The sequence below is a fragment of the Bos indicus genome, chromosome 14 (assembly GCF_029378745.1).
Source record: "Bos indicus isolate NIAB-ARS_2022 breed Sahiwal x Tharparkar chromosome 14, NIAB-ARS_B.indTharparkar_mat_pri_1.0, whole genome shotgun sequence".
NCBI classification, from domain to species: domain Eukaryota; kingdom Metazoa; phylum Chordata; class Mammalia; order Artiodactyla; family Bovidae; genus Bos; species Bos indicus.
The window spans coordinates 20,893,330-20,918,090 of NC_091773.1; the positions used below are offsets into that span (position 1 = coordinate 20,893,330).

The 24,761-nt window shown below is 40.8% G+C and overlaps 1 protein-coding gene across 1 annotated transcript in view; it reads left to right on the forward strand.

The window, feature by feature from the left end:
- SNTG1 (syntrophin gamma 1) overlaps positions 1–24,761 on the forward strand; it is a 420,423-nt gene that overhangs the window by 265,696 nt on the left and 129,966 nt on the right. The window contains exon 5 of the mRNA XM_019973430.2: positions 14,943–15,077. Coding sequence (XP_019828989.1) covers positions 14,943–15,077 — 135 coding nt within the window. The remainder of the gene's footprint in view (positions 1–14,942; positions 15,078–24,761) is intronic.

Consider the following 24,761-nt stretch of genomic DNA (forward strand, 5'->3'; position numbering starts at 1 on the left):
ACTCAATGGACATGAACTTGAGCAAACTCCGGGACATAGTGAAAAACAGGAAGCCTGGCACGCTGCTGTTCATGGGGTCACAAAGAGTCAGATACGATTGCGTGACTGAACAACAACATGAAGTGCTGAGTTCCATTTAATGAATTCGGCAAAAGCAAAACCATAATGTGCCACTTGGGAAGTCTAAGTTTCAGCCTCTTTATAAAGTCCTACATCACTGAAAATTATATCAAAGGTATATTAAAGTAAACTTATTTTCTCTTGACTGCCAATAAACTACTAATGATGAAATTTTGATATTCATGTCCACAGAGAGATCTACTTAGAATATTACCCTACAAATGGCATGATCTCTCTTCTTTGTGAAGAAATAGAAATATGGCTAGATATGTTTCATGTAGACATCTTAATTATCTAATACAGAATGTTTTTGAAAAGGTGGTTTATTTATTGTTTAAAAAATTCTTCTCTTAAGAAGAAAATGTTGTTATTATTTTTAAGGAATTGGCATTCAATAATCTGAAAAGAAGCAAAAATTAGGAGAGAATACAATGAAGACAAATACAAGACCCACAGTGCAGAAGAAGCAGTGTATGCACAGCCAGGCATGATTACTGCTTCTTTGCCTTCAAAGTGTCATCAAAATGTGCAGCAGTAGGTCCCCATTCCATTTTCAGTCCAAGCTTTCCTCACAGTTCACTTTCACATCTGTCCTCCTTGAGATCTCATAGATGTTGATGTGAAAATACATGCTCCTTTATAACATACACTTACTAATTTAATAATTCCTGACCACATATAATTTGATTAGTCTCTCATATAATAAAATATAATCTGTGACTGATTCAATCAATAAACATTGAAAGAAACTCTACTATGAGTAAAAGACTGTACTAGGTCCTAGATTAATAATCCTTAAAAATGAAAAGAGTAATAACTTGCTAAGATTTTCTAGAGATAATAGTATATATAGTGAAGTCAAATCATGTGATGGAGCTAAATGTTATGATATCATTTAGGCATGTGACGCCTAAATACAGCACTGACTGACTCTTAGGTGAATGTTCTTACCTGACGAAGGCCCTGAGTTTCAAGAAGTAAGGACTTGCCTTTGGATTGGATCACAGCCTTGTCTAACTCAATGAAACTATGAGCCATGCCGCGTAGGGCCACCCAAGATGGAGGGGTCATAGTGGAGATTTCTGACAAAATGTGGTCCACTGGAGAAGGGAATGGCAAACCACCTCATATTTTGCCTTGGGGAGGAGCCAAGATGGTGGAAGAGTAGGACAGGGAGAACACTTTCTCCCCCACAAATTCATCAAAAGAGCATTTAAAAGCTGAGTAAATTCCACAAAACAACTTCTGAATGCCAGCAGAGGACATCAGGCACGCAGAAAAGCAACCCAAGTCTTCGAAAGGAGGTAGGAAAAAATATAAAAGACAAAAAAAGAGACAAAAGAGGGAGGGATGGAGTTCCATCCCGGGAAGGGAGTCTTAAAAAGAGAGAAGTTTCCAAACATCAAGAAACCTTCTCACTGCCGAATCTGTGCTGAGCTTTGGAAGCACAGAGGGCAACATAACAGGGAGAAAAAAATAAATAAACAATTAAAACTCGCAGATTGTGAGCCCTACGGTAACTCCCCCAGTGGAGAAGCAGCGCAGACGCCTGCACACGCCATTAGCAAGCAGGGGCTGGGCAGGGAGGCCCAGCGCTGGCTGCATCACTTAGAGTAAGGACCTGGCCTGAAAACCCTGAGCGCTATCTGAGCGAAATAATCTGGGCTAGCAAACCCGACTGTGGGATATCTACCATGTGAAAAGCCAGCCCTAACCTAAGACACCGCCAGGCCCACGCACGGAACAAAGGACTGAACAGAGATAGCTGGCGGCAGACCATCCCCCTCCGGTGATAGGCAGCCAGAGCTGGAAGGGGACAATCGCAGCCCCAGAGAGACATTATCTATAAAACTGTAAGCAGGCTTCTTTGCTAACTAAAACTTCTTGGGGGTCTGGACTGTCAACATCTCCCTGAGAAGGTGCGCCGGTTGTACACCTAGATAACTGAGCAGTGGGGAGGCGATAAGTCGCAGCAATCATGCTCGCTAAATACCTCATCACCTGAGCTGCTCGGACCTGGGAAGGGCACAAAACGCAAGCCCAACCGAGTCTGTGCCTCTGGGGACTACCCAAGTGCCTGAACCTGAGGGCTTGGACCTGGGAGGTGCAGGCAGCCCAGGGCCGGCCTCAGATGGTTCCTGGCGGAACAACCTAGAGCCTGAGCAGTGTGGGCAGGGAGGCTACACACGCTGTGAGCGGGGGCAGACCCAGTGTGGCTGAGGCACTGTGAGCACACGCCAGTGTTACTTGTTTGCAGCATACCTCCCTCCCTCCCCACAGCGCGACTGAACAAGTGAGCCTAAAAAGAAAAAAAAAAAAAATGTCCTCCACCGTCCCCTTTGTGTCAGGGCGGAAACCAGACACTGAAGAGCCCAGCAAACAGAAGAAGCTATAACAGAGGGAACCGCCTTGGAAGCAACAGGCAATAGATTAAAACCCTGTGGTTACTATGGACTACATAGGAAGGGGCCTATAGATATTGAGAAATAAAAGTCGGACCAAGGAACTAGCCAAAAATGAGCTGAACCCACAATACTCACAACAAAACCAGAAAAAGTCCTCAATATATTTTTACTATTTATACGATCATTCTTTCTTTTTTTTTTAATTTTTTAAAAAAAATTTTAAGTCCTCTTTTATTCCTTTAATTTTCACTTTTATAACCTATTACTTTGCAAAAAAAAAAAAAAGACCCTATTTTTTTTTCTTCAGCAAATTTCATATATATATTTTTTATAATTTTTTGACCTTGGTTTTTTTTTTTTCTTCTTCTTCTTTTCTTTAACATTGTATTTTTGAAATTCCAAACTCTACTCTAGATTTTTAATTTTAGCTTTTTGGTATTTGTTATCAATTTTGTACCTATAGTTTTTTTATAATTTCTGTGACTTTTTTTTTTCTCTGTTTCTTTCTCTTCTTCTTTTATATAACATTGTATATCTGAAATTCCAAATTCTACTCTAGATTTTTAACTTTTGCTTTTTGGTATTAGTTATCTATTTTGTACCTATATTTTCTTTATAATTTTCACAACCTTGTTTGTTTTTGTTTGTTTGTTTTTTCTCTTTCTTCTCCTTCTTCTTTTCTTTAACATTGTATTTTTAAAATTCCAAACTCTACTCTAGATTTTTAATTTTTGCTTTTATATATTTGTTACCAATTTTGTACCTTTAAGAACCCAATCTTCAGTACCCATTTTTCACTAGGGAACGAGATTACTGGCTTAACTCCTCTCTCTCCCTTTGGACTCTCCTTTTTCTCCACCAGGTCGCCTGTGTCTCCTCCCTAACCCCTCTCTACTCTACCCAACTCTGTGAATTTCTGTGTGTTCCAGACGGTGGAGAACACTTAGGGAACTGATTACTGGCTGGATCTGTCTCCCTCCTTTTCATTCCCCCCTTTTATCCTTCTGGCCACCTTTGTCTACTTCCTCTGTCTTCTCTTCTCTGTGTAACTCTGTGAACATCTCTGAGCGGTCCAGCTGTGGAGTGCACATAAGGAAGTGATTATTGGCTAGCCCACTCTCTCCACTATTGATTCCACCTCATCTCATTCGGGTCACCTCTAAGTCCCTCCTCCCTCTTCTCTTCTCCATGTAACACTGTGAACCTCTCTGGGTGACCCTCACGGTAGAGAAACTTTTCATCTTTAATGTAGATATTTTATCAATGGTGCTGTATAGAAGGAGAAGCTTTGAAACTACTGTAAAAATAAGATCAATAACTGGAAGCAGGAGGCTTAAATCCAAACCCTGACTCTAGGGAACTCCTGACTCCAAGGAACATTAACTGACAGGAGCTCATCAAATGCCTCCATACTGACACTGAAACCAAGTACCACACAAGGGCCAACAAGTTCCAGGGCAAGACATACCAAGCAAATTCTCCAGCAACAAAGGAACACAGCCCTGAGCTTCAAGATACAGGCTGCCCAAAGTCACCCTGAAACCATAGACATCTCATAACTCATTACTGGACACTTCATTGCACTCCAGAGAGAAGAAATACAGCTCCACCCACCAGAACACCAACACAAGCTTCCCTAACCAGGAAACCTTGACAAGCCACCTGTACAAACCCATACACAGCGAGGAAACACCACAATAAAGAGAACTCCACAAACTGCCAGAACACAGAAAGGACACCCCAAAATCAGCAATTTAAACAAGATGAAGAGACAGGACTACCCAGCAGATAAAGGAACAGGATAAATGCCCACCAAACCAAACAAAAGAGGAAGAGATAGGGAATCTACCTGATAAAGAATTCTGAATAATGATAGTGAAATTAATCCAAAATCTTGAAATCAAAATGGAATCACAGATAAATAGCCTGGAGACAAGGATTGAGAAGATGCAAGAAAGGCTTAACAAGGACCTAGAAGAAATAAAAAAGAGTCAATATATAATGAATAATGCAATAAATGAAATTAAAAACACTCTGGAGGCAACAAATAGTAGAATAACAGAGGCAGAAGATACGATTAGTGAATTAGAAGATAGAATGGCAGAAATAAATGAATCAGAGAGGATAAAAGAAAAATGAATTAAAAGAAATGAGGACAATCTCAGAGACCTCCAGGACAATATTAAACGCTACAACATTCGAATCATAGGGGTCCCAGAAGAAGAAGACAAAAAAAAAGACCACGAGAAAATACTTGAGGAGATAATAGTTGAAAACTTCCCTAAAATGGGGAAGGAAATAATCACCCAAGTCCAAGAAACCCAGAGAGTCCCAAACAGGATAAACCCAAGGCGAAACACCCCAAGACATATATTAATCAAATTAACAAAGATCAAACACAAAGAACAAATATTAAAAGCAGCAAGGGAAAAACAACAAATAACACACAAGGGAATTCCCATAAGGATAACAGCTGATCTTTCAATAGAAACTCTTCAAGCCAGGAGGGAATGGCTAGACATACTTAAAATGATGAAAGAAAATAACCTACAGCCCAGATTATTGTACCCAGCAAGCGTCTCATTCAAGTATGAAGGAGAAATTAGAAGCTTCTCAGACAAGCAAAAGCTGAGAGAATTCTGCACCACCAAACCAGCTCTCCAACAAATACTAAAGGATATTTTCTAGACAGGAAACACAAACATGGTGTATAAATTCAAACCCAAAACAATAAAGTAAATGGCATTGGGATCATACTTATCAGTAATTACCTTAAACGTAAATGGGTTGAATGCCCCAACCAAAAGACAAAGACTGGCTGAATGGATACAAAAACAAGACCCCTACATATGTTATCTACAAGAGACCCACCTCAAAACAGTCTCACATACAGACTGTAAGTGAAGGGCTGGAAAAAGATTTTCCATGCAAATAGGGACCAAAAGAAAGGAGGAGTAGCAATACTCATATCAGATAAAATAGACTTTAAAACAAAGGCTGGGAAAAGAGACAAAGAAGGTCATTACATAATGATCAAAGGATCAATCCAAGAAGAAGATATAACAATTATAAATATATATGCACCCAACACGGGAGACCACAGTATGTAAGACAAATGCTAAGAAGTATGAAAGGAGAAATTAACAATAACACAATAATAGTGGGAGACTTTAATACCCCACTCACACCTATGGATAGATCAACTAAACAGAAAATTAACAAGGAAACACAAACTTTAAACGATACAATAGACCAGTTAGACCTAATTGATATCTATAGGACATTTCATCCCAAAACAATGAATTTCACCTTTTTCTCAGGCGTACATGGAACCTTCTCCAGGATAGATCACATCCTGGGCCATAAATCTAGCCTTGGTAAATTCAAAAAAATAGAAAACATTCCAAGCATCTTTTCTGACCACAATGCAGTAAGATTAGATCTCAATTACAGGAGAAAAACTATTAAAAATTCCAACATATGGAGGCTGAACAACACGCTGCTGAATAACCAACAAATCACAGAAGAAATCAAAAAAGAAATTAAAATTTGCATAGAAACGAATGAAAATGAAAACACAACAACCCAAAACCTATGGGACATGGTAAAAGCAGTCCTAAGGGGAAAGTTCATAGCAATACAGGCACACCTCAAGAAACAAGAAAAAAGTCAAATAAATAACCTAACTCTACACCTAAAGCAACTAGAAAGGGAAGAAATGAAGAACCCCAGTGTTAGTAGAAGGAAAGAAATCTTAAAAATTAGGGCAGAAATAAATGCAAAAGAAGCAAAAGAGACCATAGCAAAAATCAACAAAGCCAAAAGCTGGTTCTTTGAAAGGATAAATAAAATTGACAAACCATTAGCCAGACTCATCAAGAAACAAAGGGAGAAAAATCAAATCAATAAAATTAGAAATGAAACTGGAGAGATCACAACAGACAACACAGAAATACAAAGGATCATAAGAGACTACTATCAACAATTATATGCCAATAAAATGGACAACGTAGAAGAAATGGACAAATTCTTAGAAAAGTACAACACTCCAAAACTGGACCAGGAAGAAACAGAAAATCTTAACAGACCCATCACAAGCACGGAAATTGAAACTGTAATCAAAAATATTCCAGCAAACAAAAGCCCAGGTCCAGACAGCTTCACAGCTGAATTCTACCAAAAATTTAGAGAAGAGCTAACACCTATCCTGCTCAAACTCTTCCAGAAAATTGCAGAGGAAGGTAAACTTACAAACTCATTCTACGAGGCCACCATCACCCTAATACCAAAACCTGACAAAGATGCCACAAAAAAAGAAAACTACAGGCCAATATCACTGATGAACATAGATGCAAAAATCCTTAACAAAATTCTAGCAATCAGAATCCAACAACACATTAAAAAGGTCATACACCATGACCAAGTGGGCTTTTTCCGAGGGATGCAAGGATTCTTCAATATCCGCAAACCAATCAATGTAATACACCACATTAACAAATTGAAAAATAAAAACCATATGATTATCTCAATAGATGCAGAGAAAGCCTTTGACAAAATTCAACATCCATTTATGATAAAAACTCTCCAGAAAGCAGGAATAGAAGGAACATACCTCAACATAATAAAAGCTATATATGACAAACACACAGCAAACATTATCCTCAATGGTGAAAAACTGAAAGCATTTCCTCTAAAGTCAGGAATAAGACAAGGGTGCCCACTTTCACCATTACTATTCAACATAGTTTTGGAAGTTTTGGCCACAGCAATCAGAGCAGAAAAAGAAATAAAAGGAATCCAAATTGGAAAAGAAGAGGTAAAACTCTCACTATTTGCAGATGACATGATCCTCTACACAGAAAACCCTAAAGACTCCACCAGAAAATTACTAAAACTAATCAATGATTATAGTAAAGTTGCAGGATATAAAATCAACACACAGAAATCCCTTGCATTCCTATACACTAATAATGAGAAAACAGAAAGAGAAATTAAGGAAACAATTCCATTCACCATTACAACGGAAAGAATAAAATACTTAGGAATATATCTACATAGAGAAACTAAAGACCTATATATAGAAAACTATAAAACACTGGTGAAAGAAATCAGAGGACACTAATAGACGGAGAAATATACCATGTTCATGGATTGGAAGAATCAATATAGTGAAAATGAGTCTACTACCCAAAGCAATTTATAGATTCAATGCAATCCCTATCAAGCTACCAACGGTATTCTTCACAGACCTAGAACAAATAATTTCACAATTTGTATGGAAATACAAAAAACCTCGAATAGCCAAAGCTATCTTGAGAAAGAAGAATGGAACTGGAGGAATTAACCTACCTGACTTCAGGCTCTACTACAAAGCCACAGTTATCAAGACAGTATGGTACTGGCACAAAGACAGAAATATAGATCAATGGAACAAAATAGAAAGCCCAGAGATAAATCCACGCACATATGGACACCTTGTCTTTGACAAAGGAGGCAAGAATATACAATGGATTAAAGACAATCTCTTTAACAAGTGGTGCTGGGAAATCTGGTCAACCACTTGTAAAAGAATGAAACTAGAACACTTTCTAACACCATACACAAAAATATACTCAAAATGGATTAAAGATCTCAACGTAAGTCCAGAAACTATAAAACTCCTAGAGGAGAACATAGGCAAAACACTCTCTGACATACATCACAGCAGGATCCTCTATGACCCACCTCCCAGAATATTGGAAATAAAAGCAAAAACAAACAAATGGGACCTAATTAACCTTAAAAGCTTCTGCACATCAAAGGAAACTATTAGCAAGGTGAAAAGGCAGCCTTCAGACTGAGAGGAAATAATAGCAAATGAAGCAACTGGCAAACAACTAATCTCAAAAATATACAAGCAACTCCTACAGCTCAACTCCAGAAAAATAAATGACCCAATCAAAAAATGGGCCAAAGATCTAAATAGACATTTCTCCAAAGAAGACATACAGATGGCTAACAAACACATGAAAAGATGCTCAACATCACTCATCATCAGAGAAATGCAAATCAAAACCACTATGAGGTACCATTTCACGCCAGTCAGAATGGCTGTGATGGAAAAGTCTACAAGCAATAAATGCTGGAGAGGGTGTGGAGAAAAGGGAACTCTCTTACACTGTTGGTGGGAATGCAAACTAGTATAGCCACTATGGAAATAGAACTGCCTTATGATCCAGCAATACCACTGCTGGGCACACACACTGAGGAAACAAGAAGGGAAAGAGACATGTGCACCCCAATGTTCATCGCAGCACTGTTTATAATAGCCAGGACATGGAAGCAACCTAGATGCCCATCAGCAGATGAATGGATAAGAAAGCTATGGTACATATACACAATGGAGTATTACTCAGCCATTAAAAAGAATACATTTGAATCAGTTCTAATGAGATGGATGAAACTGGAACCTATTATACAGAGTGAAGTAAGCCAGAAAGAAAAACACCAATACAGTATATTAATGCATATATATGGAATTTAGAAAGATGGTAACGATAACCCTGTATGCACGACAGCAAAAGAGACACTGATGTATGGATCAGTCTTATGGACTCTGTGGGAGAGGGAGAGGGTGGGGAGATTTGGGAGAATGGCATTGAAACATGTATAATACCATGTATGAAACGAGTCGCCAGTCCAGGTTCAATGCACGATACTGGATTCTTGGGGCTGGTGCACTGGGACGACCCAGAGGGAAGGTATGGGGAGGGAGGAGGGAGGAGGGTTGAGGATGGGGAACACAGGTATACCTGTGGCGGATTCATTTCGATATTTGGCAAAACTAATACAATATTGTAAAGTTTAAAAGTAAAATAAAATTTAAAAAAAATAAAAAAAATTATTATGCAATGAAACAAACAAACAAAAAGAGTACATTTGAATCAGTTCTAATGAGGTGGATGAAACTGGAGCCTATTATACAGAGTGAAGTAAGCCAGAAAGAAAAACACCAATACAGTATACTAACGCATATATATGGAATTTAGAAAGATGGTAACAATAACCCTGTGTACGAGACAGCAAAAGAGACACTGATGTATAGAAGAGCCTTATGGACTCTGTTGCAGAGGGAGAGCGTCGGAAGATTTGGGAGAATGGCATTGAAACATGTATAATATCATGTATGAAACGAGTTGCCAGTCCAGGTTCAATGCACGATACTGGATGCTTGGGGCTGGTGCACTGGGACGACCCAGAGGGAGTATGGGGAGGGAGGAGGGAGGAGGGTTCAGGATGGGGAACACATGTATACCTGTGACGGATTCATTTTGATATTTGGCAAAACTAATACAATTATGTAAAGTTTAAAAATAAAATAAAATTTAAAAAATATATTTTTGCCTTGAGAACTCCATGAACAGTATGAAAAAGCAAAAAGATATGATGTTGAAAGATGAACTCCCCTGCTTGGTAGGTGCCAAATATGCTACTAGAGATAAATGGAGAAATAACTTCAGAAAGAATGAAGAGATGGAGCCAAAGCGAATACAACACCCAGTTGTGGATATGACTGGTCATGGAAGTAAAGTCCAATGCTGTAAAGAACAATATTGCATAGGAACCTGGAATGTTAGGTCCATGAGTCAAAGTAAATTGGAAGTTGTCAAACAGGAGATGGCAAGAGTGAACATCGATATTTTAGGAATCTGAACTACAATGGACCGGAATGGGTGAATTTAACTCAGATGACCATTATATCTCCTACTGTGGGCAAGAATCCTTTAGAAGAAATGGAGTGGCCCTCATAGTCAACAAAGGCCTTTGGATGGAAGGGCCTCTGAAGACTTCAAGGAGCTGCACTTCTTGTATAAGAGCTTGAAAAGTGGCTGGAAGTTAGCAGAGGAGGAGGCTGGGTCAGACACATTGCAGCAGGGAAGGGAGGGGATGAAATGAGGCTAGAAGCATCTTGTGTGGGTGACAGTACGATCAGTTCTCCTACCACAGATGGAGCCACACAAGCGGTCACATATCACTCACAACTGCAGGCTTAAGGAACAGGTAACTTACAGTCAGCAACCAAACCAGAGAAATAGGAGGACTCCTGAAAGAATACTGGCCATGCATGTGGTGGTCTCCACCTGGCTTTGTGCAGTTTCTTCTGTCATCTTGCAAATACTACCTTTCAGGGTGAAAGGAACATAGATATTAAAGTTTAATGAAAACACAGTTTGTGTTCTTTCAGGGCCTAGAACCTAAACTAAAGAGGTTTTCTCTTCACGTAGGAAGTCGGTGACGGTCTAATTTTTGAATTTCCAAAAGTACTTGATTTATGCTAAGCACACATTCTTAATAAGTTTACATGTGAGCTATGTTTTTAGAACAAAGAGTAAATCAATGTAAATTCATGAACACACTTCACTGATTCACAGAAAAGGAATCAATGACTAGATGCTTAAAAGCATTGCCTTTTGAGTAACGAAGAGGCATTGCTTTTTAGTATTCCTCTAAGGAAACAGACTTCAGTGTGGGGTTTGCAAAATCCAGTGCAAGGTAAGATCGTCCATCAGGGATAGGAAAACAGCCTTTGAAGACGTGTCATTTTTCAGATTTTATAATCACAGACTGTGCTTGTAGCTTATATGCAGCACGCGCATGTCCTCATGCATGTGTGATGCAACCACAGCTTAAAAAGGTTGAAGACAAGCAACTCTTATGTTAATAAAGAAAAACAAGATGGGTGCAGGTCCTAAGTTTATGCTAAAATGTGGGACTGGTCATTATCTGGGTGTTTTTATTCTCGAACAACCTGGGTCCACAGATCTGTAAAGACTTTGCAGCCAGGGTTGTTTTAGTTCATGCTGCGCAGGCAGCACTCTCAGGTGCTGTTCCCCATTCTCAGCCCCCACGACTGCGTGGGGGACGAGGGCGTGTGGATCCAGCCCTCCCATCCCATGTCAGCTGGTGTCCTTAGCTCCCTCCGTAGCCCGGCTGTGGCAGGAAGGGCATCCCTCAGGCCGAGTGGCTTCTGCCGCCACTTGCCATCACTCTGATCCAGAAAGCACCACTATTCAAGACTGAATTCTCTCCAGAGCTTTGGTGAAAGACACTGATAGCCTTGGCTTTGTGTACAGAAAGATGGGGAGGCATCCTTACAGAGATCTCTGCAGGAGGACACCAGGCCTGGAGTCAGAGGACCAGGTTCAAACCCCACCTCCTGCCTGTCTCCACGCCTCTGCTTCTGTCCCGTCTGCCAGAACCACTGTGCTGGGGGACCAAAGTCAAGTGAATAAACGAATACATCTGGGCACACAGTCAGCTCTATATAGTGAATGAACGGTGTGCCCGCCTTCCACAGTGCTGCTGCCAACCCAGAAGGCTGCTCTGAGCCAGGAGAGTGTCCGAAATGGATATTACCCATCTTCTTGCAGCTACTGAAGCAGCTCTGGGCCTGACCCATCCATTCGGTCCCCAGCGTCTCCTGCCCGAGGTCTATGTTTCTGCCAACAGTAACTGTTCTCATTTTCCCAGTCCCCATCCACCTTCTCCTCTGGTCTAAGAAATAGACTTATAAGACCTTACTCTAAGTGTACCATTTCACTGTGCAGTGCCTACCTGCCGGGCACACGGTACAGGGACCTTGGCCTCCCACCCCCCCCCACCACCCCCCACCTCCTGAAACTTCTTCTGGTTCAGCTCCTGTCAAACTCCATGGGCTCCACATCAGGGCTGTGTTCTCCATCACATGGACTCTGCATTCTCATGCTTCTATATTTTTACTCAAATTTCCCCCTTTGGGATAAAATAACTTTTGCCCTCTCTACTTATTGTTTTCTCAATTTATTTTTTTCAAGACAAGCCACCTCTTTCTGTCCACAAAGCCTTCTCTCACATGCCTTCACTCATGAATAGATAATTAATTCCTCTACATTTCTCCCGTGTCAAGTGCTGAAACATCATATTGCACCTTATTTGTATATTTGGATGGGTAGGAATATTCTGAGACCAGAGATTATCATATAATTCATGTCTGACTCTCTGTGAGTTACATTGTATTTGAAAAACAAATGCATCTGTGGGATTTTTAATGTAATTTCATGTCCATGAGTTGTATTTTCATAATAGAATATATATAGCATTTATATTGAAATATATATCTTAATGTTAATTTATTGTTAGCTTCATTATCTCTCAGTTTGTCATTTTCTCCAAATAGAAATTTATTGGTATATATAGTTATGGTACATATATTACATTCTAATAGAAGCTGCCTCATTTTTTATCTCCCGTCACTCTTGTCCTCTGAGGAGCCCAGCACGGCTCTAGGTCAGCATTCTGTTTTCCAGACAACTCTCCAGTAATTAGGAGACATCACACATGTTGCTTGAGTGGATGGAACTGTGACCACATCAGAAATGTGATGAGAGAAACCTCCGAGCTGTGCTTTAGTTCCTTAAGCTTTCCCTGGATGATCTTCAATCTCTCTTTGATGTGAGACAATAATGTGTTTATGGGGTCTCAGGGAAAAGCCCCTCTCTCCTCTTGGAATTGAGGCAGAGCTTTATCTGTGAGTGTCAGCTAGTCCGTGATTCTGCTAGGGGAATGGTGTGGAATGTTCTGTCCACTGAAAAAACATCAAACACACCCAATTAAATTCCCTGGGCTTTGATTTAATCTCCTTCTCCTGAGCATTTCAGGCAGTCTGATATCGGCCCCTGGCCAAGATCACATTGTAAGCATGAGAGAATTTGCCTTGTGAAAAATGTACAAAACTTGTGTTCTGTATTAAAGAAAATAAATTTTGCTTTTGCTGAAATATCAATACTTTTGTCACTTGAGCTGAGCTCTGGGGGGATTAATGGATACGATTTATGGGGACCCAGCTGTGCGGTCTCAGAGGAGGGACTAGGACCATCACAACTCCTGGAAAAGTTTATTTTTCCTTAAAAGACATTATAATACTTACAGAGTAATTACAGACCAATCTAACCACGTATAATAAAGGGCATAATGGTGTGTATCCCACATGGAATAAACAGTTTACAGAAAATTCTCTCTAGAAGCCACGGTGTCTCAGTATATTCTCATCAATGTTGTGAACATTCTCTTAAAGAAACAAACCCCTAATAATCCATGTGTAATTTATATTCCAAGAGAAAGTCCTGTATTATTTACCTGGGATTTCATGCTACTTAACTACTAAGGATAAAAATAAATTTCTATGTATCTATCCCTTTATCCAAATTAAGAATGGCTCAAGGTAGTGCTGGTGGTAAAGAACTCACTTGCCAGTGCCGGAGACATAAGAGACACAGGTTTGATCCTGGGTCGGGAAGATCCCATGGGGAAGGACATCCACTCCAGTGTTCTTGCCTGGAGAACCCCGTGGACAGGGAAGCCTGGTGGTTTACAGTCCATGGTGTCACAGAGTTGGACATGACTGAAGTGACTGAGCATGCAATGGGGGTGGGGCGGCATGGGGATATGATGTTTTTTCAATGTAATGAAAATGGTCAGAACTTGGTTATAACAATGGCTGTGTATTGCTCCACTAAAAACATCGAATTGAACACTTTAAGGGGTTGAATTTTGTAATATATACTGTGTGAACTGGATTTCATTAAAACCATTACAAAAAAAGTTATGTAGATTGTAAATATTAAATAAATGCTCACTATTTTTCAAATATAGCATATAAACTATAATCCTTCCTTTCCAAATCTTCGTGGGTATTTTTTGATATGATCTCTATGAGGCCTACCTGGTATGTTCATTAACCTGGACAGTTATTAAAAGCAGAGACATCACTTTGCTGAAAAAGGCCTGTATAGTCAAAGCTATGGTTTTTCCAGTAGTCATGTATGGATGTCAAAGTTGGACCATAAAGAAGGCTGAGCACTGAAGAATTGATGCTTTCCAACTGTGATGCTGGAGAAGACTCTTGAGAGTCCCTTGAGCAGCAAGGAAATCAAGCCAGTCAATCCTAAAGGAAATAAACCCTGAATATTCATTGGAAGGACTGATGCTGAAGCTGTAGCTCCAATACTTTGGCCACCTGATGCAAAGACCAGACTCTTTGGAAAAGACCCTGATGCTGATCAAGATTGAGGGTAGGAGAAGAAGGTGACAGAGGATGATATGGTTGAATGGCATGACCGACTCAATGAACATGAATTTGAGGAAACTCTGGGAGATGGTTAAGGACAGGGTAGCCTGGTGTGCTGCAGTCCATGGGGTCGTAAAGAGTTGGACACAACTTAGCAACTGAACAACAGCTTGGTGTGAAATGGTTATACTTTTCTCTGTACCTATTTTGTTTCAGGCTCATCTGACTACATTTCTTTTAGCTTTCTTGATGTTTTGCTAAAAAGGCCATAAAAATATAGTCTACGAACTGAGTATAATTCTTTCTCTGTTTTGCTCTTTTTTGGTCTGAAGACAAAGACGGGGATCTGTTTGCTGCAGGATGGTAACCAGGAGCCCTTCAAAGTGCGGCTGCACCTGGCTAGGGATATCCTGATGATCCAGGAGCAGGACGTGACATGTGTCTCTGGAGAGCCTTTCTATTCCGGTGTAAGTATCTCTTCCCTCTCTTGAAGTTTTCTCACTTTTTCCTGTCATGTTAAGAATAAAAACATCTATTCACAGAAAATACTTAATATTTTTCCTTTACTTTCAGAGCCAGTAATTTTTGTCTATAGTGTTGTAAGCAGCGTCCTTGCTTATGGATTCGTACCGGGTAAAAGACACACATGGGGGCCCATCTCTCGCCCGGGGTCCTGTTGACTCCAAGTTGCCACTGTATGGCTGGAGGGACACTTGTGTTTGTGATCATGAGGGAGCAGGTTGTAGCTTTCCTTCCCAAGGACTAAGTGGAAGCATCACGTGACAGTTTCCACTCTGAACTCACCTTACATCTCACTGAGCCTTCAGAGGGGGGCGTCTCTGGGAAGCAGAAGGGTTTAGGTAGTGGTCCCTGAACGCATGTCAAATTCTCCCTGGGGCTTGTGGGTGGGAGATTCTGTGAACCTCACAGAGTCACGCTGGGTGCTGTGCAGGCTCTGTCTGTCCCCTCAGCAGTGGACACGGGAACCTGCTGCTGGTCCTGCCTTTGACCAGCATTAATTATCTCACAGCCCCCTGGTCAGCCTCCTCACTGAAGTACAGCTCTCGAGACAGGCTGGGGGGTGTTCAATGACAAAATCTCACCTGAGTACATTTAAAGATCTCATGAGCTTTATTCAGTGATTCATGAGGCCTTTCCTGGTGGCACAGTGTTAAAGAATCCACCTGCAATGCAGGAGATGCAGGTTCAATCCCCAGGTCACGAAGATCTCCTGGAGTAGAAAATGACAACCCACTCCAGTGTTCTTGCCTGGAGAATTCCATGGACAGAAAAGCATGATGGGCTACATTCCATGGATTGGGCAGTACCCATCTGGCAATTAGGAGGAGTTCTGTCAGCTAAAGAAAATAAGAGGTTTTCATGGGGAGAAATGGTCAGAAAAAGTAAACTGTTCCCAAAGAAAGGCTTGTTTCTGTAACGGTCATCCTCCTGAGGAGAGAGAAGGTCTGTGGGGGAGGTGGGTCATTCTAGGGGAGTTCCAGGCTGAGTGGTTAAACCAGTGGCCATCCTGGGGAAGCTGGGACTGCAGGGTGGTCAATGTCAAGTTCCTGGTGACCTGAGCTTAGCACATGGGATTCCATGTGGGCCTGTCGGACCCTTTTCAATAGGTGAAACTAAATTGAATGTGACAGAATACTCTTATCATAAAACTAGATGTTTTAGAGTTTATCATTCTTGTGTAATAACATCAAAGACATCATCTTAACAGTGTTGTCATGTGTGGTCTCAGAGGAGCATCATAGCATGTGTCACACAGTCCACTCCTGGGTACCCTGGATGTCTGTAGTGACTCAGCAGGTAGACTTACTGTGTAGCTGATTCACAGGCTTATTTCAGACTGTTTTGTTGGGGTGAATAATGCTGAATTTGAGCTTCCACCTCACTTCTCACCAACATCCTGCGGGGAGTCACACTGGGTCCTAAATCGATAATCTCCTGCTGACTAAAGACAATGGATGCTTTGCAGACTGTTAACTGTTCTTTGTCACAAACCATTTATATCATCCTGAATCATGGGTCTGGCTGTCAAGGCTGATTACACTGTTCCCATAGGGTCACCCTTTCTTTCTTTTAGTTAATAAAAGAGTAATGGCCCATTGCCTTTTTTCTCCCTTTCTTTTCCTTTATTTTTTGGCAGAAAAATATATTACATATATCATATACATTACATATATACACATATACACATATTTTACATACATCAAAATGGTACATATATACACATATATTACATACATCATCATGGAACATAGCAGTTGTCAGGTGGAGACGTGATGCTTCAGTTAACAGAAAGAGTCACCTTCCTTGTGCTCAGAAGTGGACTATTCTGTCCCTGTACCTCCTGAGTGACCAGCCCCCTCAACCAGAGGAAGCCATGTCCATCCCCGTGATATTATCTCCTTCAACATTGCCCTGAAAGAAAATCAAATTTAGCCAAGGTCAGTTTTAAATGTTGGCAATATATTTTTAGAAGGCAAATGAGACTAAAATCAATATGAGATGGCTGCATATTTCATCTCAGAGATGCCCGTTTCAAAGGGGTTGCCAGTAACAGACAAGAAACTCTTGGAGATTAAATTCTAAATATGGCAGAACTATCAGATACGTAGCGTCAATGTAATTAGCACCTCAGTAGCTGTCTATGGGTCCGCACAGAGTCTGACACGACTGAAGTGATTTAACAGCAGCAGCTCAGACTCTGTGCGACCCCATAGACAACAGCCCACTAGGCTCCCCCATCCCTGTGATTCTTCAGGCAAGAACACTGGAGTGTGTTGCCATTTCCTTCTCCAATGCATGAAAGTGAAAAGTGAAAGTGAAGCCACTCAGTCGTGTCCAACTCTTCATGACCCCATGGGCTGCAGCCTACCAGGCTCCTCCATCCATGGGATTTTCCAGACAAGAGTACTGGAGTGGGGTGCCATTGCCTTCTCCGCAGCAGAGTTCTAATGAACATCATTAGGACTTAGAATCAACAAAACTGGGCGACTTCCTTTAGTTTTCCCTGTGGGAGAAAGTGTGCAGTTAGTAATCCCACGTGTGAAACCATCATTTCCTGAAGTCGACATCAGGAGAAATTGATGTCTGGCTTTCACTGTGAGTCAGTGTTCACTCCATGGGGGATGGGCTGGGATGCAGGATTCAGATGTGAGGTCCACCGTCTGTGGAATTTGATAAGGAGAGACATGGCAGCTCCCGGGGGTGGATTCTTACCAGCTTATCTGGGGTGAAAGTGGTGTGAAGCCTTAGGTTTTTTTCTCTTTTTTTCCCATCAAAAAGCCACTCACATACACACAACATACACATTATATAGATATATATTTTTTCAGCCTTTAATGCCATCAGTTGTTTTGTACTACTGGTAGAGAAATTTTATATTTAAAAATGTGTTTTTCCTCCCCTTCCTGCTAGAGAAGTAGACTTGTGCAAGGTTGAGATTTACTTCAGCACCTTGACAGAGACCTCCATGGAGGTCTCTCCAGGGGCAGTCATGGGGCAGCCCTGTGCCTCCCAGCCAGGCTCTCGTGGGGTGGGGGTGCTGAAGCAGCTGGAACTCCTGCCTGGACCAGCAGTAACAAGGAAACCCTCACCTTAAATAGGAAAAGATAATCAACAGCTGCCAACCTTGAAATGTCACAGATGTTACAATTATAACAAGAGCTGGAAGGTAGCCGTCATGAAATGGTTTTACCCTTCTTACAACAGCATTGACACAAGTGAGAAAAAAAGAAAGTCTCAGCAAAGGGCAAGTGGAAAATGCAGAGCTGAAAATTCAGCTGAAATAAGAGCTCAGAGGATGGGTTCAGCAGCAGAATGGAAAGGACAGAGGAAAGGATCAGTTAACTTGAAGACAGAACAATAAGAATCACCCTCTCTGAATTTAGGAGAGAAATTGATCTGAAAAACATAATGGGCCCATGAGCTTAAAATGAAAAATCCAACGTTTAAGTCCTAAGAGTCCCAGAAAAAGAGAAGGAGATCTGAGCTCAAACAGCGCTTGAAGAAATAGTGGCTGAAACTCCCCAAATTTTGCCAAAGACATAAACCTATACATCAAAGAAGTGGGACAGATCTCAAAAGGATAAACCCAAGAAACTTGTGTCAAGACAGATCTTAGTCAAATCCTGAAAACTAAAGACAAAGAAAAAAACTTAAAAGCAGCAAGAAGAAAATAATATTGTTCTTTAGCAATAGGGGAAAAGTAATTCAAATGATAGTAGATTTCCTCCCCCACCCCAGAAACAATGGAAACCAGAAGGAAGTGGCACAGTGTTTTTCAACTACTGAAGAGAAAGAACCAGCAACCCAGATTTCTAATATGCCTAAGTAACCTTCAAGAATCTGGCAGAAACTTACAACTCATTAATGAAATGGGCAATAAAAATGAGCAAAGGATTTGAACAGAGATTTTTTTCAAACAAGATTTATAAATGGCCAATAAGGAAAAAGAAATGCTTGACACCATCAGCCATCCAGGAAATGGAAATCAAGACCACAGCAAGGTCCACTTTATATCCACTAAGATGTTTATCATCAAAAAGACAGAAAAGAGCAAGCGGTCCTCAATATGCAGAGAAGCAGAGATCCTCAGACCCTGCTGGAAGGATGTGCAATGTCTGTGGGGGTGGAACAGCCGGCAGTTCCCAGTATCACTCCTTTGAGGACACTCAGGAGAAATGAGCTCACATGTCTACACAGAAATGTGCCCACGGATGTTCACAGTAGCATGAGTCATAGTAGCCCAATCATATAAATACCCCAGAGGTGGAGGAATGGATACATAGATTGTGGTGTATCTACACAGCAGAATGTTAGCTGGCAGCTTAGAAAACAAAGTGTTGGTACATGCTACAATCTGGACAAACCTAAAAGCATCTCAGTGAGAAGCTAGACACAAAGGACCACATGCTGTACATTTTCATTAATGTGAAATGTCCACAACAGGTAATTCCATGGAGATATGGTATAGATTAGCATGCTGAAGATTAGAATGAGGGGATCAGGAGTGATAGGTTCCAGCAACATTTTGAAAAGACAAATGCTCTTAAATTGATTGTGATGATGGATGCATAACTGAGACAATACTGCTGCTGCAGCTAAATCACTTCAGTCGTGTCCAACTCTGCACGACCCCATACACAGCAGCCCACCAGGCTCCCCTGTCCCTAGGATTCTCCAGGCAAGAACCCTGGAGTGGGTTGCCATTTCCTTCTCCAATGCATGAAAGTGAAAAGTGAAAGTGAAGTCGCTCAGTCGTGTTCGACTCTTAGCGACCTCATGGACTGCAGCTCACCAGGCTCCTCCGTCCATGGGATTTGCCAGGCAAGAGTACTGGAGTGGGGTGCCATTGCAGAGACAATACTAAAAGCCACTAAATTACGCACTTTTAAGTGGCTGCTCTAAAGGTACATGAATTATAGCTCTTAAGAACTATTTTTAAATTTTTTTTTATTGTGGTAAAATTCACATAATATGAAAATACTATTTTAACCACATTCAACTGTAAATTTCAGCAGCACTAAGTACATTCATGTTGTTTTACAACTCTCACCATCATCTGTCTCCTGAACTTTGAGGCTTGCTGTTCTATCCCGCTGATCTGTATGTTTAGTCTTCAAAAAAAACAAAGCCACTGTGTCGTCTTGATTCCTGCAGTTTTACAGCAGGTCTGAGACAGAGATCCCAGATCCTTTGGCTCTGTCCTCTGTTTCAGCATCACATGGCTGTTATGGGTCCTCTCCACACAAACCCGAGACCCAGTTTCCAATACCCACAGGCAGCTTGCTGGAGTTTTATTAGGATTTATCGATTCCATAGATCAAGTGGAATCAGTCAGTGTCTTGAAAATGTTGAGTCTTCTGGTCCACAAATATAAAATATTTCTCTTTACCTTCCTCATCTTTGATTTCTTTCCTCAGAGTTTATAGTTTTCCACTTAGAAAACTTTTCGTCTTTGTTGGTTAGTTGTTCAGTCGTGTCTGACTCTTTGTGACCTTATGTCTGACTCTGTGAGACCCCATGTACTGTAGCCCACCAGGCTTTTCTGTCCATAGGATTTTCTAGGCAAGAATACTGGAGTGGGTTGCCATTCCCTTCTCCAGGGGATCTTCCCAACCCAGGGATCAAACCCAGGTCTCCTGCATTGTAGGCAGACCCTTTACCATTTGAGTTTCTAGGAAAACCTTTACTTGTTAGATTTGCACCACCGTATTCCCTTTTGTGGCTTCCCTGGTGGCTCTGCTGGTAAAGAATCCCCTGCAATGCAAGACACCTGGGTTCGATCCCTGGGTTGGGAAGATCCCCTGGAGGAGGGCATGGCAACCCACTTCTGTATTCTTGCCTGGAGATTCCTTGTGGATGGAGGAAACTGGTGGGCTGTAAGTCCTACTGCACAGTCCAAGAGGTCACAGAGTTGGACACGACTGAACAATTAAGCACACACATTCCCTTTTTAATGGGCTGCTATAAATGGTATTGTGATTTTAATCTCAAGTTTCTGTTCTCATGGCTGATATACAGGAAAGCAGTCAAATTTTGTGTATTAATTCTGTCTCCTATGGCTTTGCTGTAATTACTTTTAGTTCCATGGGATTTTTGTTGATTCTTTGGTATTTTCTACATAGACAGAGAACAAAGACAATTTTCTTTTTTCCCCTCTAATCCACAGACTTTTCATTCCCGTCACTGCTGTGTTGTACTACCTGTAACTTTCAGCATGAAGTTGAAGGACAGTGGTGAGGGCCGTGCCTGCCTTGTTCCCCATCTCAGGGGAGAATGGTGTTTCTAAGTACTCTTTCCCTTTGTCAGAGCACACCCAGATTTTTCAGTATCTTTGTTTCTTTCATCTTATTTTTCCACTTCGTCTCAGGGCTGTGTAATGGAAAAGACAGTAGAATCTGAGAAACTTTTATTTCCATCCTGAGTTGGATCTTGGCCAGGTTACTTCAATTCATTTGCATTTGCATTTTCTCACTCTTAATTGGGACAATGCTGCCTACGCAGCTGGGCTGTTGCAATGATTACGTGTTTGAAATGAAAATGTGGGGGGGGAAACTCTTTATTCACTTAGCACATGATTATCTAACTTTGATTTAGGCCCAATGCTAAATTCTACGGATACAACTGTGAGCAAGATATAGATTCAGAACTCAGGAAACTAGTGGGAAAAGACAGTCGAGGTAACAGTGTATTTTAATAAACCATCATGAGTGTTAATAGACCCATGTGTGCACACAGTAGGTTTTTAGTAATCAGAAGCGACTGTCTTGTTATTATTCTTTGTGTGAGGTTTAGTTATTTTTCTTGAATTGTCAAAAAGAGCTCACGACTTTTCTTATTTCTTTCTTGTATATCTTCTTTGCATCTAACACACAAAATCAGTCCACTTCTTCACTGTAATCTTTCTAGTTTCTGCCTCGTTCTCATGACTTCCTCCTCTTCTCACTACATGTCTCGAAAATGTCCATTCCTCGGGTGTATAAGAGCACTGTGTTCTCTCTGGTGACACGTACATACTGATTCACATGCAGTTCAGACAGTAAACGTGGAGAGTATGTCAAATATAATCTTTCCTAGAGCAGGGGTGAAAATAATTATGTTTTTGGTAGCACAATGTCTTTTTCATAACATGAATGGGTTCAGGTGCACAACACAACTTCACACAAGCCAGCACTGCTGTTGGGCTCCATCTTTTTGTCCTGTGAGGAACAGAAAGATTAAAGGAAAGCTATTCATGTGTATGAGTGCATCGGAGCTCCTGACTCAATTTTGTGTTTTAAGAAATAAAATAACCGATTATACTTGGTTTCCCAAAGGACAGTGGCTTGTTGCTAGGCAACTTCTTTATGAAACTCACACTGTGATAACTAAATACAGCTCCCAGTTAACTTCCAGGTAGCCTCTGATTTTAGAGGTGAGCAGCTGAAACAACCCATTAACACTGTTTCTCTTTCCTTTGACTGTTGGGGCGGGAAGGAGACCCCCCACGTGAGGAGGTATGAAGGGGCCGGGGGCACAGCTCAGGTGGCACACAGACTAGGACGGAGTGTCGGCAGGTGACATCCAAACAGCGGTCTGCCTTTACGTGCCTCCTGCTGCCTGCAGGCACCAATTTAAAGTTTTGGCTTCAAGGCACAAAGTCATTTGTCCTGTCTGTCTCCCCACTTTCTTGGTAGTCAGCTAATGAGGCAGCAGATCCAAAGGTGCTGGCTGCTTCTGCACATGTGCATGTGCCTGTGTGTTTAAAAAACATTAAAATAAGTGCTGCTTCTGAGATTTCCAGCAGGTTCTGCTGACTCTTTGGTCCCTCCAGACTCTTCTCTGCATCAGCAGTTTTGTATTTGATTTGGAACCTGTTCTAAATATGCTCCCCCAAAGATGGGAGGGCATCATACAGAGTGAATAAGGCCCTGCACAGACTTTTGGTAACTTGCATGCTTGCCATTGTTTCAGAGAAAAGCCGGGTTTCACACACCACTGCTCAGGAGAACTCACTCACCAAGCTGTCCTCCTGTCCGATGATTGTCGTGCAAGACATTCTTGAAACTTCTGGTGATGCTGCTTGCTGTTAAAAATGCATTATCAATTCCATTCACCATTGCAACAGAAAGAATAAAATATCTAGGAATAAACCTACCTAAGCAGACAAAAGAACTGCATAGGGAAAATTATAAGACACCAATGAAAGAAATCAAAGATGATATAAATAGATGGAGAGATATTCCATCTTTCTGGATAGGAAGAATCAATATTGTGAAAATGACTATACTACCAAATGCAAGCTATGTATTCAATGCAAGCCTTATCAATTTACCAATGGAATTTTTCACAGAACTAAAACAAAAAAATTTCACAATTTGTATGGAGACACAAAAGACTCTGAATAGCCAAAGCAGTCTTGAGAAAGAGGAATGGAGCTAGAGGAATCAACCTGCCTGACTTCAGACTATACTACAAAGATACAGTTATCAAAACAGTATGGTTCTGGCACAAAAACAGAAATATAGACAAATGGAACAAGATAGAGAGCCCAGAATTAAACCCATGCATCTATGTATGGGTACCTTATTTTTGACAAAGGAGGCAAGAATATACAATAGGTCAAAAACAACCCATTCAATAAATGGTGCTGGGAAAACTGGAAAGCTACATGCAAAGAATGAAATTAGAACACTTCCTAATGCCATACATAAAGATAAACTCAAAATGGCTTAAAGACCTAAATGTAAGACCAGAAACTATAAAACTCTTAGAGGAAACCATAGGCAGAACACTCTATGACATAAATCAAAGTAAGATCTGCTATGACCCACCTCCCAGAGTAATGGAAATAAAAACAAAAATAAACAAATGGGACCTAATAAAACTTAACAGCTTTTGCACAGCAAAGGAAACTACAAACAAGGTGAAAAGACAACCCGCAGAATGGGAGAAAATTATAGCAAAGGAAACAACTGGCAAAGAATTAATTTCCAAAATATACAAGCAGCTCATACAACTCAATATCAGAAATACGAACGACCCAATCAAAAAGTGGGAAGAAGACCTAAACAGACATTTCTCCAAAGAAGGCATACAGATGGCTAACAAACACATGAAAATATACTCAACATCTCTCATTATTAGAAAAATGCAGATCAAAACTACAATGAGATACCACATCATACCAGTCAGAATGGCCATCATCAAAAAGTCTACAAACAACAAGTGCTGGAGAGGGTGTGGAGATAAGGAAACCCTCTTGCATTGCTGGTGGGACTGTAAATTGACACAGCCACTATGGAAAATGGTATGGAGGAATCTTTAAAAAAAAAAACCTAGGAGTAAAACCACCATATGACCCAGCAATTCCACTACTAGGCATGTATCCTGGAGAAACCAAAATTAAAAAAAAAAAAAACAAACCCAAAACACATATACCCCAGTGTTCATTGCAGCACTACTTACAATAGCTAGAACATGGAAGCAACCTAGATGTCCATCAACAGATGAATGGATAAAGAAGCTGTGGTACATACATACAATGGAATACTACTGCTCCATAAAAAAGAACACATTTGAGTCAGTTCTAGTGAGGTGGACAAACCTAGAGCCTATTATACAGAGTGAAGTAAGTCAGAAAGAGAAAGATA